The sequence below is a fragment of the Protopterus annectens genome, chromosome 17.part0, assembly GCF_019279795.1.
Source record: "Protopterus annectens isolate FY-2018-M chromosome 17.part0, PAN1.0, whole genome shotgun sequence".
Lineage (NCBI taxonomy): Eukaryota > Metazoa > Chordata > Ceratodontiformes > Protopteridae > Protopterus > Protopterus annectens.
The window spans coordinates 66,757,721-66,781,660 of record NC_056751.1 but is presented as its reverse complement, the minus strand read 5'-3'; the positions used below and the strand labels follow the sequence as shown (position 1 = coordinate 66,781,660).

Sequence of the window (23,940 nt, the reverse complement as noted above, 5' to 3'; positions counted from 1 at the left end):
CATAAATAATGTTATGTTTAAGCAAATACTGATGTTAAGAGGGTAAAATGGGGTATAATGTGTTAGAGGGAAATTGTTACCCTTACCAATCTTGTAATGAAAAATTGCTTCTCTGTACTATCTTCTGAGAAAAATAGCAAAACGTTCAAAGCTGGTTGTTGATATGTATGGTGAATAGGTTCACTTGTAGAGCATACTACATTTATATAGTGTCCTGAAATGTCTGTGGATGCAGTTTTCATTTATGAGTCAAAGTTATTTTCCCGTTGAGGGAGATGCACTGAAAAGACATGAAAAATGATTTGAAAGTGACCATTAAAGACGTTTAAAAAGCTGTCAAAGATCTGTGCACTGTTTTCATTTCTTTTAGGCCGATGAAAAGATACTGTTGTTGCTGGGAGATGAATTGCACTGGCAGACTGATGAAGTGGGAACTCCAGGCATAATATGAAGACAAATCTGTTTTCATCTGCTGCTAATAAAGGAAAAACAGTAATCCCTTTGGAAAGGCTGATAACATTTATCCACCATAGACATTCCTGACTGACAGGCTGAGGAAGGTGAATAGTCTCAGGGATATCTGATGCCTTTTCCCCAACATTTCTGAGGGTCAAGTTTTGGTTATCTAATGGTTTGCCTTGCATGAGAAACTAAATGGATGCAAGACAACATATATCCGAGGGTCCCTAGTTAGTGACTTGTTCTAAATGCATGCTGTTGAGAAAACTCTGTCATTACTTTCTGAATCCCAAGTTGCTTCTTTTTGGTCAGGAAAACTTTCAACTTGTCGGAATTATTTATGACTCCCAGAAAGAAGGACTTTGAAGGATTAGGGATGATTTCTTGTAGTTTACTGCCATCTACTAGGACTGTGTCAATGAAATTGTCAGACTGATTCATTGTAGTAACACTTTATGTGACCAGTCTACCAGCAGACAGTCATCCAGACAACTCAATAAAAATGGTTTGTTCTGTTTCCTAAGATTTGTAAATACTGGTGTACTACTTCTGGTAAATATTATGAAAGTTGTGAACAGTCCAAATGGCAGAGCTATAAATTGAAATTGATCACAAACTACCTGAAACATGAAGTAATATCTCTGAGATGGCCTTATTGGGATATGTGACTAAGCATCTTTTTTTACCAAAAGCTGCCGTAGAGAATATCTTTTCTGTGCAAAGTAATGTTTTCAGTGTAATTGTACACTTTTTTGCACAAATGTGTGAGTTCTAACAAATCTGATACTGGCCTTATAGTTCTGTGCTTTTTGAATTACAGAAATATTTTGGAATGGAAGTCTTGACCTCCTGCACCCTTGTGGCAGAAGAGTGTAGTCAAAGACCTATCTGAGTTGGGGATTTTTGGAACAAAGCTCAGTCTTGGGCTTTTCTATTGGTTTGATGTTTGAAAACTTTTTTACTTTGCTGATATTTAAACACAGCATTTGCGTGTATCTGCAAACAGTGCAAAGAGGGTTAGCACTGCCATGTAGATGCAAAAGCTAAAAAGTCAAATTTTCCCTAGATAACTGCTTTGGGAACCCTCTTAACCTTCCCTGCTTCTCAGCATGCAACACACTTGCACATTGCTGCCCAGAGAGCAACCCAGCTGTGCTTTTGAGGCATTGGAGCAGGTTTCTACCACTAAACCTCCCATAGATTAGCTGATTTTAGCATACCCTAGTCCATCTAGCCCACACTCTACTAGTTATTACAGACTTTGCATGATTTACATTTACTCTTGTGGGAACTTGTCATTTTTCCCTATGGCATACCTCTCAGTTTTCCAGATTTAATAGCATAGGAGGCAAACTCAAACTTAATTTTGTATGTTCGGAATGCTGTTGATCACATTTTGTCTATATACGATGGCCATATGCTGTTTCCACCAATATCATACAGCACTGAACTAGTTCAACAACAGTTCAATGAACTAGCCAATTGGAATAAAGTTGGACAGCTAAGGGCTGCTGGGTAAACATGCTGACACCCTGTAACTAACTGGTTTCCACTTACTCAAATAAATCTTCGAGTGGAAGATTTATGGGAAGCTATCAATATATCTCTAACAGAGTGAGACAATTGAGGAAGCCTGGCTACGGTTGGAACTGGAGGAACCAAGCAGTGAGGTTCAGAAAGGGGAGGGAGCGATGAAACTGACCCGACTGATGGATCAAAAGATCTGGAACTAGGTCCAGATTCCACGGTCGCTCCAAGAGAAAACGATGTAGAAAGGGGAACCAGACTTGTCGAGGCCAGTAAGGAGCAATGAGGATCAATGAGGCCTTCTGAGCGATAGCTTTCTGTATTACTTGAGAGATCAGTGGGAAAGGAGGAAATGCATACAGGAGTCCCCGGGGCCAAACTTGGACTAGAGCGTCTCTGCTGGGTTGGCCTGGTAAAGGGAATAGCGTGAAAAATTCTCTGCACTTGCTGTTTTGGGGAGTAGCAAAAAGGTCGCAGCAAGGCTGACCCCACTTGAGAAAAATTTCTCTCACTACAGAGTCTTTCAGAGACCACTCGTGAGGCATGAGTATAGCTCTGCTCAACTTGTCCGCAATATGATTGGACTTCCCGGGGATGTGCGTTGCTATCAGAAAATGCTGAGAAGAAATCGCCCATTGCCACAGTCTGGGTGCTTCTCGACACAGGGGGTATGATCTGGTTCCGCCTTGTTTGTTGATGTACCACACTACAGACATATTGTCTGTCTGGATTGCAATTGTTCCCAAGGGAAGAGAGTCTTGAAGGGCTTGCAACGCTAAAAGCACTGCTCTCATCTCCAGAACATTTATGTGCAAGTGGCATTCGTTTGGTTGCCATGTGCCCTGGACTGTCCTGCCCTGATAATGCCCCCCCCACCCGATCAGGGAGGCATCCGTTGTCAGAGTAGCAACCGGAGGAGGTGGAACAAAGGGTCTTCCCGACAGAAGCTGGGGGGAAGACATCCACCACATGAGATGCTTTTTGCACGCTTGTGTGATCATAATGGTGTGAGACATTGGAAGTTCCTGGTACGACCATTGAGTAAAAAGCATCCACTGAAGAATCCGCATGTGGTATCTGGCTAATGGAAGCAGAGGTATGGCCGCTGCCATAATTCCCAACACCTTTAAAACTAACCTGGCTTTGACTCTGTTGTTGTTGAGAAGAAGCGATACCAATTTGTGAATGTCTGATATTCTCTGATGTGTTAGCCTTGCAGACATGTTTATTGTATCTAGATGTGCGCCTATGTAGGTAATAGTACGACAAGGCGACAAAACAGACTTTTCGCAATTTATTGAAATACCCAGGTTTTGACAAACGCGAAAAGTGTAATCTCTGGCCATCAGAAGGAGATGCTTGGTGGGAGCTGTGAGGAGCCAGTCGTCCAAATATGGAAACACCTGGAATCCTTGTCGACTCAGGTGAGAAGCTACCACTGCCATGCATTTGGTAAACACCGGGGGCAGTGGTGAGACCAAAGGGCAGGGCCCTGAACTGAAAATGACTGGTTCCCAGCCTGAAGCGGAGGAATCTTCTGGAGCCGCCTGTTCATCTTTATGTGATAGTACGCATCCCGAAGGTCTATAGAGCACATCCAGTTTCCTTTGCCCAAAAGGGGAAGGATGGATTGCAGCGTGACCATCCGAAATCTTGTTTTCTTGACTGATTTGTTCAAGATACTGAGATCTAAAATTGGTCTCCAGTCCCCTGTTTTCTTTGGAACTAAAAAGAACCTTGAGTAGATTCCGGATCCTTGTTGGTCTACTGGAACTGGCTGAATTGCTCTTTTTGCAAGCAGTTTTGAAATCTCCAAAGCTGCTATATCCCTTTGAGCGGGTGGAACATCTGGAAGGGATTTTTTTGACTGATTTGGAAAGCGAAGAAAGGGGATAGAATAGCCTTCGGAAATGATGGACTGTACCCATTTGTCTTGAGTCAGGGATAGCCAGGCTTCTGGGTACAGTGACAATCTTCCCCCGACTGCCTCTGAAGATGGGCAGTCGGGCAACACCTCAGGGATGCTGAAAGGGCTTGTCAGAGAAGGTTTCCCGATTGCGCTGGTTCTGCCGACACCCCCTGCCCCTAGGCCCACCTCTACCATTGTTATTCCCCTCTGCCTCTGGCGGAAAAGCGACTCTGTGCGTCAGGCAAAGCCCCTTGAGATTGTTTACGGAACCACATCTTTCCCCCCTTCTGGCCTTTGGGGTAAGGCCTAGAAGGAGTAGAAAAACGGACTCCGACGGCAGAAAGGGTGTTGCCATGAGTCACGCACCTAGACAGGGTTTCTTTCACTTGAGGACCAAAGAGATGATCCATCAACGGGAGTTTGTGAAAGACGCCTTGAAGGGTCCGCAAAATTGCATAGTCGCATCCAGGCATGCCTACGCAAGGCCACACCTGTCCCTGCTCTGCTCGCTCCATCAGCCGTAAGAAAGAAGGCGCATGGAGGAGTTGGTTATTGAATTAAGGGTAGCCAGCTGCGTGTTCATTTTATCTTGGAAATCCGCAGCTGTAGGGTCCTTTAACATTTCACTCGCTTCCTTGATCAAGTCCCTTTGAAGACGAGTAAAATGGCAGAGGTAGTTCAGCGAACGCATGGTAAATGTCGCTGATGAGAACATCCGCTTCCCGTACCTATCCATGGACCTAGATTCTTTGTTAGGTGGATGGACAGGTACTGAAGGATCAGCTAGCTCCTTCTTAGTGGCAGCAGCTACCACCATAGCATCCACAGAAACTCCTTTCGTTAAAAACTGCTTGTCTGCTGGAGCTGTGATGAACTTGGAGGGTCTCCTGGGAGTGGGGTCCACTGAATCAGGAGCCGTCCATGCCTTCTTAGCAACCACCTGCATGAGGGGGTCGAAGGGGGGGGACACCCAGGAGGTGGAAGGACGAGAGCCAAACGCCTCAAGATACACAGATTCGTCCTCCCAAGGGTTGAGGGCTGGCCAATTTCCCCTCTGTTTCAGGATCTCCAGAATGTCTGCAAATGAGACATCTTCAGAAGGGGAACGGGGGGAACCCTCAGAGTCATCCAAATCTGTGTCTGACGTGATGGACTCAGGTGAGTCAATGTGTTTCCTCTTACACTTCCTCTTCCGAGGGGGCTCTTCTGCCAAATCAGGAGAGGCCTCGGAAGAGGATGAAATCCCACTGGGGGTTCTTGAGGAGCCGGCTCTCTGCGGTCCGGAATGAGGGAGTGAGTCGACTTAGCCTGAGGCACCATAGAGGGAGGGGCGGACGGAGCCGACTGTGGAGTAGAGCCAGGCTCTAACACACTCCGCATGACCTCGAATGCACCCCTGTCAGGCAGAGCCAGAGGTCCCGCCCGAAAGCTAAGAACCTCTCTGGCACCGACAGTGATGGCTCGAGGCCGATGTCGGAGCGAACTCACCAGCGCCAAGCACCGAGAGGAGAGGGTCGGACAAGGGTCCGATGCCACTCACCCCTCGGAGCCGACGAGGGAAGTCCGGCGCCGAGATTCTTCAAAGGAAGAAAACGGAGCCGACGACGGAGCCGAAGACAATTGTATTGGCTCCGACGCTATCACAGTCTCGGTTCCGACGCGACCCGGCTCCGAGCTCAAAGGAGTCGAAGGAGGAATATATTGCTGGACCGGGGCAGGCATCGACTGATGAGTCGGGCTCTGAAGCATCTGGGCCAGTGCCTCGGACTTAAGAAGTCGACTCACTACCCTCTGAAGGTCATGATCCGACAGCCTCGATGACCTAGAGGTGAGATCTATGGCTCCGTTCAGACAGCAGGGGAGATCCTGGAGCCGAATGAACGGAGCCAAGAGATGGTGACCTTGACCTCTTTCTAGTTGTCGGCTCCGAAGGTTTGGTCGGAGCCGACAGGGGAAGATCAATTACCTCGGCTCCAGCCGGAGCCGAGGGAGCCACAGAAACTGTGGACTGAGACTTATCGGCTCCAGCCGGAGCCGATAAAGGCAGAGGTTGAGAAACCTTAGGTCTCGGCTCAGAAGTCGGAGCAGAGGACCTAGATGCCTTAGAGGGCTTCCCAGAAGGTACAGATTGGGAATCCTCAGGCTTTAGTAAGCCTCTTAGTATTAATTTATTTTTTCTTTCCTGCAGGACCCTGGGGCTGAAGGCATGGCAGACAGCACAGGAGTCCTGCAGGTGCAAAGGCCCCAGACAGTAGACACAAGAAGTGTGAGCGTCTGTCAGAGACATTTTCTGACAGCACGCATCACACTTCTTGAATCCGGAGACCTTTGCTTCTTTTGACATTTTGTCTGAACAGGTGTACACAAAACACGCACACAAACACACAAGTTATACCCTGTCAGATTACTACAAAAAAAGGTAAAGGTAGAACTAGTAATTTAGATTACAATAAACTACAAAAAACACACACACTCCACTAGGGGAGGGAAGGCCTATAGGCCCAAGGGAAGAACCAAAGGTTCTTGGGGAAAAGAAACGGAAATTTTTTGGGTAGGGAGTAAAAGTTTCTAAACTACTCTAAACTAAGAGAAAAAGTTAAATTAAGGGGGTTTTGAAGACTAATTTCACAAGAAATTTAGTACTCACCAGGAACCGGTAGAAACAACCAACCTCGAAGCTGCAGCGGCAAACGAGATCTGAGGTAACTCTCGCCTAGCATTGTGGGATATAAGGGGAGCCTCGAGCCGGTGGAACCAACTCTCGAGCTTTAGAGTGGCCGAGTCGGAGCCGAGGACGGCTCCGAACCCATCCAGCAAGAATAAAGGCGAGATAGACAACTTAACATCTGTTGTTTTTAATAATGACTGTGGCAAAAAATAACAACTAGAAACTGGAAAAAAAAAAGAACAGCTTGGAATTTAAGAATTAAGACCCTTAGTGGAGAAGGTTGCAGACATGGAGGAACATGGAATGAAGGAACTGGGGAGGCAAAACTATATAGGTAAATGGATGCCCTGGTTTAACTATATGGAGAGACTAGAATATACTGATACAATGGGTTAGGAGTTATGTGGACCATAAGAAGCCACATCAAACTACACAATGGATATGGTAAAGGAAAATGGAAACTAAGTATCAGATGAAGGTATGGAAAGGTAGGAGACATGTCAGAAAGGCTGGAAGGGGGCTTAGGACAGTGTAAGAGATAGGGAAACAGACATCAAAGAAAAGAAAAAAAATAAATAAATGGAGCTATTTTTTCCAGAGGTTAAAAGTTCTTTCATGATAGGGTAGTTTTCTATTTTCTTGCTATAACTTTGTGTCATTGTAATAATTACTGACTCCAGTAGTGCTGACATAAATAATGTTATGTTTAAGCAAATACTGATGTTAAGAGGGTAAAATGGGGTATAATGTGTTAGAGGGAAATTGTTACCCTTACCAATCTTGTAATGAAAAATTGCTTCTCTGTACTATCTTCTGAGAAAAATAGCAAAACGTTCAAAGCTGGTTGTTGATATGTATGGTGAATAGGTTCACTTGTAGAGCATACTACATTTATATAGTGTCCTGAAATGTCTGTGGATGCAGTTTTCATTTATGAGTCAAAGTTATTTTCCTGTTGAGGGAGATGCACTGAAAAGACATGAAAAATGATTTGAAAGTGACCATTAAAGACGTTTAAAAAGCTGTCAAAGATCTGTACACTGTTTTCATTTCTTTTAAGCCGATGAAAAGATACTGTTGTTGCTGGGAGATGAATTGCACTGGCAGACTGATGAAGTGGGAACTCCAGGCATAATATGAAGACAAATCTGTTTTCATCTGCTGCTAATAAAGGAAAAACAGTAATCCCTTTGGAAAGTCTGATAACATTTATCCACCATAGACATTCCTGACTGACAGGCTGAGGAAGGTGAATAGTCTCAGAGATATCTGATGCCTTTTCCCCAACATTTCTGAGGGTCAGTTTTGGTTATCTAATGGTTTGCCTTGCATGAGAAACTAAATGGATGCAAGACAACATATATCCGAGGGTCCCTAGTTAGTGACTTGTTCTAAATGCATGCTGTTGAGAAAACTCTGTCATCACTTTCTGAATCCCAAGTTGCTTCTTTTTGGTCAGGAAAACTTTCAACTTGTCGGAATTATTTATGACTCCCAGAAAGAAGGACGTTGAAGGATTAGGGATGATTTCTTGTAGTTTACTACCATCTACTAGGACTGTGTCAATGAAATTGTCAGACTGATTCATTGTAGTAACACTTTATGTGACCAGTCTACCAGCAGACAGTCATCCAGACAACTCAATAAAAATGGTTTGTTCTGTTTCTTAAGATTTGTAAATACTGGTGTACCACTTCTGGTAAATATTATGAAAGTTGTGAACAGTCCAAATGGCAGAGCTATAAATTGAAATTGATCACGAACTACCTGAAACATGAAGTAATTTCTCTGAGATGGCCTTATTGGGATATGTGACTAAGCATCTTTTTTTACCAAAAGCTGCCATATAGAATATCTTTTCTGTGCAAAGTAATGTTTTCAGTGTAATTGTACACTATTTTGCACAAATGTGTGAGTTCTAACAAATCTGATACTGGCCTTATAGTTCTGTGCTTTTTGAAGTACAGAAATATTTTGGAATGGAAGTCTTGACCTCCTGCACCCTTGTGGCAGAAGAGTGTAGTCAAAGATCTATCTGAGTTGGGGATTTTTGGAACAAAGCTCAGTCTTGGGCTTTTCTATTGGTTTGATGTTTGAAAACTTTTTTACTTTGCTGATATTTAAACACAGCATTTGCGTGTATCTGCAAACAGTGCAAAGAGGGTTAGCACTGCCATGTAGACGCAAAAGCTAAAAAAGTCAAATTTTCCCTAGATAACTGCTTTGGGAACCCTCTTAATCTTCCCTGCTTCTCAGCATGCAACACACTTGCACATTGCTGCCCAGAGAGCAACCCAGCTGCGCTTTTGAGGCATTGGAGCAGGTTTCTACCACTAAACCTCCCATAGATTAGCTGATTTTAGCAGACCCTAGCCCATCTAGCCCACACTCTACTAGTTATTACAGACTTTGCATGATTTACATTTACTCTTGTGGGAACTTGTCATTTTTCCCTATGGCATACCTCTCAGTTTTCCAGATTTAATAGCATAGGAGGCAAACTCAAACTTAATTTTGTATGTTCGGAATGCTGTTGATCACATTTTGTCTATATACGATGGCCATATGCTGTTTCCATCAATATCATACAGCACTGAACTAGTTCAACAACAGTTCAATGAACTAGCCAATTGGAATAAAGTTGGACAGCTAAGGGCTGCTGGGTAAACATGCTGACACCCTGTAACTAACTGGTTGATTAACTGTGGAGGAAGTTTATGATTTACAGGTAAGCTATATTCTTTATTTTATTTGTTAAATTCTTGTTATCAGCACTGGTAGATTTTGGAAGAGCCTGACATACTGAGACTGTAACAGTTTGCTGTCATTCTGATTTTTTAGGCTTATTCATGCCTGTCAAATTATGGTATTTGCTTTGTGCTGCATTTTTAATTTGAAGCATTATAGTAACAGTTGAATGTATATTTTCAATGATGAAAAACTTGTGGACTGATGAGAGAAACCGCATGAGGCCTGAGCTTGTGAAAGTTGAACTGTGTGTAAAAATCAACTTTGATTTATCATGTTCTCAGTTTTTTGACTATATCCAAAGAAAAGTCATTGCTGAGAGCTGCAAAAAGTGAACAGAAATATTCATTTAAGAAGACAAGGGATTAGAGCATTAGACAGTAGTCAGAGAACAATCAGAGTTTATGCTACATATTTGTTTGAAGTATATCACAGCACATCACTCTGACATCCACAGACTATCGTTTATAAGTTAAACATGGCAACAATTTTTATCAGTTTCCTTACATTTTTTGTATAGTCTCATATTAATTTGAATATACAGCTATTACAGCAATTATTGTACTAACAAGGTAACATTTGTTAAATTATTTTGCATGAGAAAATGAGTTCATACCTTATATTTGGCAAAATACTGTACAATACAGTAGCATAGATATCGTAAAAATTACTTTATCATAATAATTGCTTGATCATCTCTGTTCAATCTAAACATTATTAAGCAAAATTTTGGATGTAGGGTACCAAAATTACACGCATTTTGCTTTCATGTACATGGCCAGAATTTTTTACATGAAAAGTTGGCATCCCTAATCCCATCTATAGCCCACACACTACAGCTTTGTGAAAGCTCAATACCTATTAAATTAGACATAATTTCCCTCATAATATGCACTTTGTTTCTCTGTTACTTGCATTCTGCATTGATGAAATCAATTTATATTGTTTCTTCTTTTTTCCACATCCTTCCTTCTTATCCCTTAGTCCAAATACCCAAATACTACTTCTGTGCCATTTACTTCCTCTTGCTATCTCCTCTTATATCATCATAGTTATCATCTAGTCTCTTCATATTATTTTTCTCCATTTCTTTCAAATGTTTACTTGCCTGTTTATCCTGTTTAATTCACTTTCTGATCTTAAACAAATTTTGTACTGTCACTTAAGATGCTATTTTTTACAGTCCAGTGTTTTTTATTTTCTGGACCGTTACTCGTACTGCTGAATAACCTTAACGCATGTTTTCTGTGTAAACTGCAGTGCATAAATGGTACACTTAGTATATATTGGTAAATTATGGCAGCTGTTTTCTTAAGATCATTTCTACAATAATGAATGCCGAAGTGGAAAAATATAATTATCAATTGAATGTGATACAGACTCGACCTTTAATTATTACTAGAAGGCTACAGCTAGAAAAAAATACTTGCTTTGTACTCCAGTCTCAAATTGTTTTCCAGCAACTAAAATAAAAAATATAAACATCTGTCTTAAATGTTACCCTTATAAACTTAAAAAAATGTATAAATTATTTAGAAGTCTCACTTTACAACCATAAAGCAGTGGTTTAGTGGGGGGGGGGGCTCCTTCTACTTCTAAGTATACTATGTCTAGAACTACTGTATTTTATTTTATTTATTTTATTTTATTTTACATTTGTTGACCGGGATAGTCCGAGTGGATGCATGTCCATTTTCAGCGGTGGCCCGGGGAGAAAAGCTCCATGGAATAACAAATCATCATAACATGTCACACATTAGAAATAACACATATATTATTTACAGAGATTAGATGGGCAGACAATACAAATTACATATAGAATGTTTTCAGTGATTAGAAGAGCAAACATATAACAAATCGTCAGGTAGTGTTATTCAGTGAGAGAATCGGACAGAATTACATAGTAGTCTACCTAACAGATTTACACATTCCAGAGACAGGTTAACCAGGCTTGATACAATGACATAGCCAGTTTGTTCCCAGGTGGAGTTAGCATTACATAGGGCCGGGCAAGCTAGGCAGCCTAGGACCACAATAGGCTATAAGGGGCACTTTTCACTTTTTATTTTTTTATTTGGTGCAGGTAGACCAGGATGGGGGCACTGGGTGGTGTGGTAGGGGCGTCGTGGAGCCCAATTGCCTAGGGCACCAGTTGACCTAAGGCCGCTCCTGACAACATGTAGGTTGAATTTTAGATTATTATCTATAATGACACCTACTAGTTTAGTGGAGAGGTCAGGAGAGATTATTGTTCCATCATTTGCTTCTATTATAAAGTTAAAAGCAGTAGACCTTTGTGTAGGTAATAATAACAGCATTTTATTTTTTTTAGGATTTGGAATCAGACATCGTTGGGAAAACCAGTTTTCTATTGTGTTAAAGGTGGTCTGGGTGGCTAACTGTAACTCTATTGGGGATGTGGCCGATGTTTGCAAACATTATTGTAAACAGTTCTGGATGCTTGGGGTACTATGAAATATGATGTTTCTGAGAGGTATATAGAAGAGTACTTTTCTTTCCTGCACCACAGATGTCCCTCCAGACTTGAATACAAACATACACACACACAACTGATACACCTATACATACAAATGCATACTTAAACATTCTATCTTTTGTATTGGATGATGATTTTTCTTTTTTTTGTCTGTAAATTGCAGGTATGAACTCATCTACACAGGTATACAGGAATTAAAAAAAAATAACAATATCCTACCAGGTTGTGTAGCTGCTCGCAAAGCATTTGGAAGACGATTAACTTTCCTCATTATGTCTTTCCAGGATTTGTCAACCTGCAAAAACATTTTTGCCTCTGCAGGCAGTTGCCGTTGAATATCTGGAGCACTAAATATGCTTTCAAGATACAGCCAGTTTCTCTGGCATGTAAGCCACTCATCCTGTAAGAAAAACAAAATACTTTTTAAAATGACTGCAGAATATTGGGCATGAAATCATGTTAAAATTCATGTCTTATATCTATTCTACATTTGTTCTCTGCAGTTTTAAACACTTGCACATGTGATAATCAGCAGAGTTAAGGCAAGCGATATAGAGATTTCTGCAACAGCAGAGCTGACCTGAAAGAACAGTCTGTAATATTGGCAAGGTGGACAATATGTAGGATGGACAGAAAAAGATTCACAAAAAGAGATTATAATCAGTAAAGAAAGTTACATGCAAAATAGATAGGAATTAAGCACACAGAACAAAAAGTGCATGGAGGTTTGTAAAAAGTAAATGACTTGTTGATCAAAGCCACCATGGAGTAATGATGGCTACTAGTCAAGACCAATAATGCTTTCATAACATGTATTTCCACAGAAAACCAGAGCTCCCAGTGAGTACTATTAAAAATGGCCATGCACAAGTGCACAGGTATAGTACTTGATGTATTATCTCTGCAAATATACCTTTTTTTGAGGTAAAGTAAGGCGGCAAAATTGCTTCCTATTAAGTTGAGTCACAACCAGGTGAGACAGAATCAGCCAATAGATGATCATTCACACTTGATACAAATTTAGTTCTCACTACAAAGAAGGTCATCACTACAGAAGCTCACTGTTGGTACCATGGTAAGGTTCTTATACTGTCCTTATCTGACCCAAGAGTCAGGAAGAGATGTCAGCCTCTGCAATACCTGATCTATCAGGAAGGACTAGAAGATGTATAGGTGAAACAAACAGTTGAGAGATTTAAGCGCTAGGATAACACAGGAGAACATTCTCTTGCAACTCCATTGAAATCCTTGGAATGTTTCTCAGATTACAAGTTAAAGGGTGTTATGGCCACTTGGGGCTATGCTGGGTCCAAAAGATCACACATCAATCTGTTTTAGGATGCCTAGTGAGAGTTTCACTCTGATCTGTTGAAGAGATGTGGAAACCATCTACCATCTTGTGACCAGAGATGGTAATAGGCTTGTGGTGGCCTTCTTCAAGACCTAAAATCAGCACCAGACCATGATCAATAAATAATTGTTCCAAAGTACATTAGGAGAGATTCGAAAAGATGATGAGCCCTCTGTGTCTCAGAGGATGAAGCAGACCAACCTAAGCCTGGGCCAGTGAGTCTTGCTCTTCTCAAATGCCTCAGTTCTGAGTGCTAATGATAGCTTGAATTGGAGGACTTAAGGGATCACTCACTCCACAGGTTCAGGCTGGGCATGAGAATACTCTTATCAGTCAACTGTGGCAGAGACTATATGTACACCCTGAGGTTCATCCCCCAAAGAAACAGTTGTTGGAGCTGCACCTGTAAGTATCCACTTATCATTAGTCAATGGATGTAAGCTCATCATCTCGCTAACTGTGAAAGTGGCAGCATACAAGGCCTATGAGAACTCCTCAACAGTAGAAGTTCTTGGAGGAATATCTGGCCAGTAAATACAACTCTGCTCCTTTACCATCACTTGATACTCTACTACTAAACCAGGATCATGCAAAGGGCCCTCCTGCTCATACTTGTGCTGCTGGGTATCCTAAGCCACCATCATCCAGAGTCAAGACAGACACGTCCTAAATTCTCTTTTTTTCAGACTGCCTGATGAAGAAGAAATTCTTTTTTCTCTCTCTTATGATATTACTACAAGAAATATAATTTTATCTGCAAGTGTTTAGGTGAGCAGGAAGCATGTATTTGAGATATTCTGAGAAATTATTATTTTAGAAAGTCATAGTCTTCTTAATGTCATGAGACAGCCAGGAAACAGAGCTGCTATACTCTAATGTACTTTAGGAAGGCAGCTGCATTAAGCATATTCAAGATATTCCTGTTAGAGATAAGAATAGCATAATTGATGGTTAAGAGACAAATCAGATATGAAGTCAATAAGGTATTATGAGCTGGGGTATCTTGTAGTAATCAATATATCTGAGACTCATTGTTTTAATGAATCTGTGAATGCATAGAGTTTTAGTATAGTCTTCAAACAGCAAACATATAGTGACAATCAATAATACAGTCAGCAAGGACCTTTGTGGTACTTATCTTGTCAAGATGAGGTGGTATTGTTTACTATCACACACTATGTACTGCTGTGTTGCAAATAGCTAATTAAAACCACTTTGAAAAATCAAGAAGACTGAACTAGCTTAAAATCTAAGAGGAAAAAAAAACACTTCTGTACTTCTGTCATAACTGTATAACCTTTAAAGATCAAACTCAGGTAAAAATCATCATGTTTAGATGATCCTAAAGTGTCTCCCCATTAAGATGTATAATTACTATACGCCAAATCAGTAAAACACTAAAAAGGAGTCCCCTGCAAAAAAGTTAAACCCAGATCAGATGCTTTTGGAAAAATGGGTCATAATATCTAGGACTTTCTGCACAATATGGGCATGGGGTTGTAATTAAACTTAGTGGCCAATAATTAAGTCCACTAAACTAATGGGTTTATGATTTAAATACTGTGTAGTATGGATCTGCAATGGAACTTAGTAAGGTAACAATTCAAAGGTGTAGATATTTTCCATCAGTTTAAATATCCAGAGGTAAAACCATGAAAGAGGCATAACATCATTAAAAGGCAACGTGCAAGTGTATTTTGTTTTGTTTAATATTCAAAATTCTCCATCATGTATTTTGAACTATATTCATAACAGCATGTATAATATATGATAAATATTCAAAAATTATGCACAACTATTAGTACTTACTAGTGTTTGATTAAATAAACTGAGCTGCTTTTGCCATTCGTCCACACGCAATTTTATAGGGCCCACATACCGTGATGAGGCAATTGTTGCTATATTAATGGTACTGTCATCAAGAAGGACCTTATGAAAGATGATATAGATTTGTTATTACTCAGTCAAGAATTAAAAATTAATCTTTTCAATTCATATTAATAACATTTTTGCTGTATTATCTGTACACAAGATGGGGTCAGGACTCATTTTCTATTTGCCACTTCACAAATAATATTTACAAAAACTGATTTTTAAATGTTCATATAGGACAATAAAAAAAATCATTAACATCCACTAAGATAAATATCTAGAAACTGCAGTATTGTTAACATGTTTTTTTACTGAAATTCTGTTTTGTGTAACAGCTCCAGTTCAATAAAACATTAACTAAAAATGCAAAGATTCTCAGTCATCTACAAGGATATACACCATGCCACAATAACAGAATTACCTTCTGACCTCAGATTAACGCAAGTCATTCTTTTAGATCAACACTAATTTGATGGATTTAGGCAACTATGTTAACAGTGTAAGAGATTTCCACAGCTAGAATAATTTATCTTCCTGTCATGCCCTACTCTTCATATTAACCTGCCCCATTTGTTCAGACCTCCAAATTCAGATCTTCCAAATGTCTGTTGTCATGGGTGGAGTTGCATTGGGGAGGATTACTTATCATGACATGAGAAAATAATACCATAGTTCCTATCAGGGCCAACATGCACTTAACATTGTTACTAAGTCTTAAATTCTTGCCATATAAACTGGGTCATGAAGTATGATCCTTGAAAAAGTTTATGAAATTTTGAAGCGGTGCCAAGCATGTTGGTTACTTAACAGACAAAACTGTTGTCTTCACTAGAGGTGCAACTGATCTCATTCTTAGAAAAACGGTCACAACCCGTACCCCTCCATGTCACTTCCTCCTTGATTAAGTCCAAGCACAATGCTATCTCTTCCTTAGAACTACTATCATTGCTCCAATAAGCCCGACTATATTCAGTGACTATTCCAAGGGAGGAGAAATAGGGGTAGGTGATTGGAGTGACACTGGATCCGAATCTGTCAGCTAAGACATAAGCGATGGCTTCTGGATCAAGGCCAACCTCTTATCACTTCTGAATGAGCTAAAGAAGTTGTAAATGTCTTTCCCCCATGATAAGCCCATTGCCAGTGTTGTGACATGCATCTCCAGATTCTATTCATGTTTGAACAGCTGTATAATGGTATCTGCCCCTCATCATCATCATCTTCTTTCAGCTGTTCCTGTTAGGGGTTGCCACAGTGGAACATCTGTTTCCATTTCTTCCTGTCCTCTGCATCTTGCTCTGTCACACCAACCACCTACATGTCCTCTCTCACCACATCCATAAACCTTATCTTAGGCCTTCCTCTTTTCCTGTTACCTGGTAGCTTCATCCTTAGCATCTTTTTCCCAATATAATCAGCATCCCTCCTCAGCACATGTCCAAACCAACATAATCTTGGCTTTGTCTCCAAACCTTCCAACCTGGGCTGACCCTCTAATATACTTATTCCTAATCCTGTCCACCCTCGTCACACCCAGTGCAAATCTTGACATCTTTAACTCTGCCACACCCAGCTCTAACTCCTGAATTTTTGTCAAAGCCACTGTCTCCAACCCATATAACATAGCTAGTCTCACTACCCTCTTATAGACCTTCCCTTTCACTCTTACTGGTACTTGTCTGTCACAAATCACTCCTGACACTCTTCTCCACCCACTCCATCCTGTCTGTACTCTCTTCTTCACCTCTCTTCCACAGTCACCATTACTTTGAACTATTGATCCCAAGTATTTAAACTCATCCACCTTCGCCAGCTCTACTCCCTGCATCTTCACCATTCCTCTATCCTCCCTCTCATTCACACACATATATTCTGTTTTAGTCCTGTTGACCTTCATTCCTCTTCTCTCTAGAGCATATCTCCAGGGTCTCCTCCACCTTTTCCCTACTCTCACAACAGATCACAATGTTATCTGCCATCATCATAGTCCACGGGGACTCCTGTCTGATCCCGTTTGTCAACCTGTCCATCACCATTGCAAATAATAAAGGGCTCAGAGCTGATCTTTGATGTAATCCCTCCTCCACCTTAAACGCATCCATCACTCCCACCGCAGACCTCATCACTTTCACACTACCCTCATACATATCCTGTACCACTCTTACATACTTCGCTGACACTCCCAACTTCCTCGTACAATAGCACAACTCCTCTCTAGGCACCCTGTCATATGCTTTCTCTAAGTCTACAAAAACACAATGCAACTCCTTCTGACCTTCTCTGTACTTCTCCGTCAACACTCTCAGAGCAAACACCACATCTGTAGTGCTCTTTCCCGGCATGAAACCATACTGCTGATCACTAATCATCACGTCCCTTCTTAACCTATCTTCCACTACTCTTTTCCATAACTCCATGCTGTGACTGATCAATTTAATCCCTCTGTAGTTACTACAGCTCTGCACATCACCTTTATTCTTAAAAATCAGTACCAAAACACTTTTTCTCCATTCCTCAGGCATCCTCTCACTTTCCAAGATTTCATTCAACAATAAATACAACGGGAAATTAAAAAATATATAATGGCAGAATTCTTAGATAAGCAAACTGTATAACAAGAGAAAAAGGCTACTAGCTATATATTGTAAATCTCCAAACCCCTTCACAAAAGGAAACAACCTTCTCAGCATGAATTTCAGATGCACCATTAGAGAAAGTAAAGCTAGCCTACACATTTAAGGTTACAATTACTAGGCCTTTTTTGACTATATTAAAAATGAGAAGTAACTCTCAGTGGTGTTCTGAACTGCTATTGGATCTGAAAAACACTGCTGATGTTTAAGCTAACAAGTTCAGCTTGAGACTCACTCCTCTCACTTACCTCCTATGCCTACTCCCTAGGACTCCTAAATATAACTTCCCTAAAAAGTATTCTAGACTGGATCTTATCAACACTATCTAATACTAAAAATGACTCTCCTGAACTTATTCAACCTTAGCCTCTCTACTGATTATGTACCAGATATTTGGAGGACTGTCATAGTGGTGCCACTAGATAAAGGCAGCCCCACCACACATCCTGGGATCTACAGACTTATAAGCCACATTAGTACCATACATAAAACTAAGAAAGACATCATAGCTGAACTTATAAACAATGAAATATGTATCTTCAGTGCCTTGACCCTACTTATTTTGGAACTGTAAAAGGCATATCTTGTCTTCTCAACTTAGATGACATTTTTGAAAGAGTTACTGAAGCCAAGGACAGGGTTCAGTCAGTCCACAATGGCTACGCCAACCTGTTAAAGATCTTTTTTTACAATTCTGAATGCTGGTATTATTAATAAGCTTACCCAAGTAAATGTTGACCCATTTGTCATACGATAGATAAGACAGTTGGCTCACTGACAGAACCCATATAATGAGCCTTTGTGATACTTCTTCTGCAGAAATATGTGTCACTATTAGTGTTCCATGGAGCTCTGTCCAGGAACACTTCCTCATTGCCATCTGCTTCTGTGTTATGAAGGTAGGTGTCAACAGCCTTTGACTGACCAAGTCTGCTGATGACTGAAAGCTAGGCAGTATTGTTAATTCCCCTACTGACTCTCTGATACTCTAACAAGGGCTAGAGAAGACTAATGTCTGGTGTACTGACCATGGGCTCAAATTCAGTGCTATGAAACGCAATGTCGATTTATTTGAGGAATGATACTATCATTGTTTATGCCATTTAAATAATACCCCAGTTAAAACTGACTTGGTCACTAAAGATCTAGGTGCCCTCATAGATAATAAGCTATCTTTGGATTACCATGTCTCAACCATATTTAAGAAATCATTTTACCATTTCCAATTAATTTCCCAGGGAATATCTTCTACAGCCTCATTAGTCAAAATTACGTTCTATTCATTCCTCATAAGGCCCATCTTTGCATATGATGCCACTGTCCAAATATTTCACCCAAACTGAAAGTCCCCCAAGATTTTTAACTAAGAACATCAGAGGACTAAGCCTTTTAAGCAACCTGGATAGAATGAAAGACCTCTCACTATATTTTGCCTTTTTCAGGCTCCTGTGTGGCAGGCTTTGCTTAGCCGTCCATGCCATTAAAAACTCTGTTTTACTATATCTCCTTCACCTCCATAAAGTTGGTAGCATTGCAAGTACCCATACCAAGGATTCAATCTTCATTTCCAGATAAAGAGGACTTGTTATTACAATAGGCTATCTTACAAGTCATTGCTGTGTTTTTGAATGCCTGTTTGTGCAAAGATTTTACATCAAGGTGAGTTTCATTGCAATGAGTTGCATGTGATAGTTGCAAGTGCATCTTTCTGGGTTCTTAACCTTTTTTCCAGTGTGGTATGACTGGGAGTTGTGCAGATGGGGCTTGAATGCCCCCACAAAAAAAAAAATTTTTTTTTTCTAATTTTTTGCAGGTTTTTTTGTTTCACCATTTTCAAAACTGCATTTCTGGTAAATGGTGAGCCAAAAAAGAGATTGTTGATGGCTTGTAGGCAAACGAGTACAATAGATATCCAACCCAATACATCCCTTATCCCTTACCGCTGGCGTAACAATTCCCTTCCATATCAAACAACACATCTCAGCTGCCTTTAAATCTAGTCTTGATGGCGATGGTTACTTTTAGTATGAAGGCATGACTCACTTGCATATCTTAGTTACTAGTACATGTGCATGAGTTTCACCTAATACCTGTAAGTAACAAGACACTAATGTTAAAGCACTTGAAGGACAAAAAACTTTATTTCATCAAAGATGGTGATCTGCCACTGCTTTTTTTTTTGGCAGGAGATATGACTGGTATGCACCTATCTGGAAGTATATTTTTTGTACAGTAAAATGCTAACCTCATTTAGCTAAATGCAACCCAGTAGTCTTAAGTAAGTGATACCATTTGTTGAGTAAATGACAGAACATCAAATTTGGATAATGTATCAGCACATCACCTCCCCTACATACACAAATCCACATGCAAATGCTCGCATATGATTTTATCATTTTGCCTCTGACATTTTTTATCAATAAGCAACACCAGCTTATAGTAGAAAATAAACCACTAATTAAATGTCCTGATAAAATTAAAGACAGCAATGGCTATCCTTCATAAGAAAACCTTTAAAGTGTTATATTATTTCCATCCTTAGTTTTTTAAAGAAATGAAAAGAAAGCATGTCAAGCGTGTATTTTTGTCTACAGAAAATACTATGTGACAGAAGTAATTATGTAAGGAAATGCCAGAGCAAAGGTTTGCTTTTGGTCTTATGAATAAAGAGTGAGACTACAGTGGATTCTTTCATACTATATGCTCACAGTACATTTTGCCAAAGAAGTGATCGATATATACATCACTGAATAACTTTCCTAGTTTCAACCCACTCAAAAATTCTGCTATGGTTATACATTTTCTGTTATCAAGGTCGTCTTCTTTGTCTCACAGGTTTTGATTCTTTTACGCCTGTTCAGTCTGTCTACTTTGTGAAGAAAGTCCAAGTGGTTTTCTGATTAATGCTGTATTATTCCACCCTGACCTAGCTGGTACTACACTTGAAAATTCTACAGTGCTGATACAAACTGCAAAATACTGTGCTAAAGTTCTTGCTAAGTGCAATAAACATATTCGTCAGTGCTGATAGACTGTTCCTATAAACCTGTATGATATTTAAGACAGGCATTCTGAAACACCAAATTTCCTGTTCTTGCTATATCTAATATTTGCCATTCATCTAAGCAGTAGACACAAGTCTCCAGGTCATAAGCCCATTTAACTAAATCTTTCAGATCTACGAGTCTCAGTTTTACTTTGGAAATCTGTAAGACCATGTGATTTTACACATTAGTCTTTCCATGGACAAAAAAACCCTGGAATGGCTTGATCATTTCAGTGTTAACTATCAATACCAAAGCAAGTTTTATCTTAGGCCTTCATTTCTTCATCAACCTGCAGTTTTCAATTTTCTGCATTCATTGATCTATCTCCAAAGTGTCACATTTATTTACTATATATGGCTTTGTAATAAAGCTTAAAGCCATGGAGACAGAGTCGAAATATATAATTTCCTTAGACAGAGGATGAAAACAATGAAAATATAACACCACTGATCATCACCCAAAAGACTGTCTGATTTTTTTTTTTACTTTTGAAAACTATAACAATAAAATGGTAGTTTGAAAATACTTAATGCTTTGCAAGAAAGCTTTACTTACACATGAAATAAATCCATACCTGAACATCATCTGTACCTCCAAGAATAAAAACATCTTTAGAATCACGGTGTGGCAGCACCACAAATTCTGTGGTTTTCCAAGCATCCTCAACCTAAACCAAAAAAAAGAAGAGAGAATATTAATGAGTAAAATATCCATAATTTGAAAATATTTGCCTTTTACACTACAAGGAGACTATATTCACTTTTGGGAGTCACTTGATGTGTTCTAGATTTAAGACCAGTTATTTAATTTATGTCTGACCTATAAACAAATGTATTCAGCATTTTTGTGACATTTCTTCCACAGACACACTACAACAGTTGAATAATTTCTAATCTTATAAATTTCCACTGGAGAGTTTAAACTAAACATTGGATTGAAATGTTGCTGCATGGTGGTGCTCTCTGCTTTTTCTAATGTTAGAGTTATACTAATCTAAATCACAAAGTTAAAAGCAAAAATTAAGAGTTTACTTGTATTATGTAATGTGACTTGGTCATATGCTGAAAAACAGTGACTTTGCTTTAGAGTTGTTTTTTTCTAAACAAGAAACATCTTTATTAAATTATCACTTATGGCATAGGCAATCATACATTTGTATAAATGATAACAAATAATGTTGACATAATCCCAGCTGCAAGCATTTTATATCTCAACCCACAATGACATAGTCCTACTTGCAAACATTATACATCACTTATAATCTACCCAATCATTGTCAGTCAAACATTACATAGTTCATTCAAGCCCTGCCTTCTTTTAAACCTCATTCCTCCCCTGTATGTATTGCTCGAACAATCCTCATTTTTTCCTATGTAATTTGCTCCTACCATTTTTAAAGATCCCAATTCCAGTTGTTTTATCTCTGCTACTATATTCACTACTTCTAGTACAGTTAGCTTAGACTTTAATTTCCATTTACTTGTAATTGCTTTTTTGGCAGCCAACATAATTAGACTCAGGAAGGCCTTACTATGTCTAGGCAATTCCAATTCTGCATCATAGCTCAGAAAAATCATTTTCTTAGTTATACCAATTTGCTCACCCAGGATCTCTGACAGAGTAGGCTGCAGACAACCTTTCAAATCTGCCAACTCATTACATTCCCAGAAAATATGTTCCCAATTATCTCTTTCTTCCCCATTACTCCTCCAACATTTGTTGTCTACCTGAGGAAAAATTTTCTGGAGTCTACTTGGGGGTATAAAAATATTTATGTAAATGTTTCCAAGCAAAAATCCTAAATCTTCTAGATTTTTATTGTTCCTTTGTGTATTGCTTATCAAATCTCTCTTCCCAATCCTTTCTAACCTGCTCTGATTTATTCTTATAGTTATCATGCAGTGTCTACTAATTATTCCTTTTTTAATGGCAACTTCTGTTCCAGATTCTGCCAATAACTCTCCAGTGCTGGTCTTTTGTTTAGGACGCCTATTTCTCTTTCTTTGCCAACACTTTGATATCAATCCTTCATACGGAAGGCACTCTCTAACCTGCAAATAAATTATTGGCATTTTCTCATTCTATTACCTTTCCATCCCTCATTATTTGCTTTGAATACCTTGGTTCCTTTGCCAGTTTTTTCAATAAATTCCAGCCTCCTTTGCCAGTTGTCTGTATCCCTAATTGCAGTCATCCCTATCAGCAGAATCTCCTTTCTCCATTCACATGTTGGCTTAATTCTTAGAATACTTTCTGCTACTTTATGAATATAATATTCTGTATGATTATTGTTATTCTTCTTAAAGATCTGCATCCCAAATCCCAGTCTCTCCTTGTTTCTTGAGCTTTCCCCATTCCATCATCATCCCTTTCCACTCTGAATTATAGGTTTCTGCCTGTGCTATGTATAGGTGCCTTAACTGTGTAGCTCTGAAATACCCCTTCAAATGGGCAATCCCAATCTGCCTCGAGAGTTCAAATTTTAACAGGAAGAAGACAGGATCTTAATGATTTATGATTCATGAGTTAATAACAGGAAAGGGTGATAGGAGAGAAGACTAAAAAGTCCCTAAGTAATGATGATGTATATTTGAGTTCAGACATAACATTAAAAAAAATTAATAATGCAAATCCTGTTATTCTAGTAAGTTTATAAGTACATAAATGCAATAACTATCACTGATTTTGGTCCATTGTCCACCATTACTTTTTAACTTTTTCCTTTATTCTTGAGATAAGAGGTTGAGATGTATATAGGAGGCTGCAGCGTGCTGCACACTGTATTCGAAAAGCAGTGAGCTGAAAAGATGAATTCCACAGGGGATGTCAGTGGATGAAAATGATTGTCAGTATAGCTATTTGTCCATATTAAACAGCAATTATTCAAACTTAGCAGAAGTAGTGTGCATTTGTGTGAAGCTAGCTAGAATACTTTACTGTGGCTATTTTTAATACAATCAGATATCTGAGGCACACACGTACAATACAGTGGATATAACTGTTTAGTGTATGGATTGCTTTGCAATGAAAATGACAAAGAGTCTATGGATTGTTTCTGATGAAAATGATGCAGAGTGTATGCGGGTGTGTATGGGGGGGGGAGTTGCAGAGTATCTAAAAGTAGCAAGATGGCCATAATCTTTTTCACTTCCCTTTACAGTCAAACAATATGTGACTGCCTGTGGTGGTTTGGGCAGTATGATATCAAATGATCATTGTCAGAGTGTTG

General features: G+C 39.6%; 1 protein-coding gene across 1 annotated transcript in view; it reads right to left on the bottom strand.

The window, feature by feature from the left end:
- Positions 1 to 23,940, bottom strand: part of DNAH6 (dynein axonemal heavy chain 6) — a 5,071,261-nt gene that overhangs the window by 3,356,723 nt on the left and 1,690,598 nt on the right. The window contains exons 21-23 of the mRNA XM_044059309.1: positions 21,286 to 21,378; positions 14,969 to 15,088; positions 12,028 to 12,208 (exon numbers count right to left, since the gene is read on the bottom strand). Of these exons, the coding sequence (XP_043915244.1) occupies positions 12,028 to 12,208; positions 14,969 to 15,088; positions 21,286 to 21,378 (394 nt within the window). The remainder of the gene's footprint in view (positions 1 to 12,027; positions 12,209 to 14,968; positions 15,089 to 21,285; positions 21,379 to 23,940) is intronic.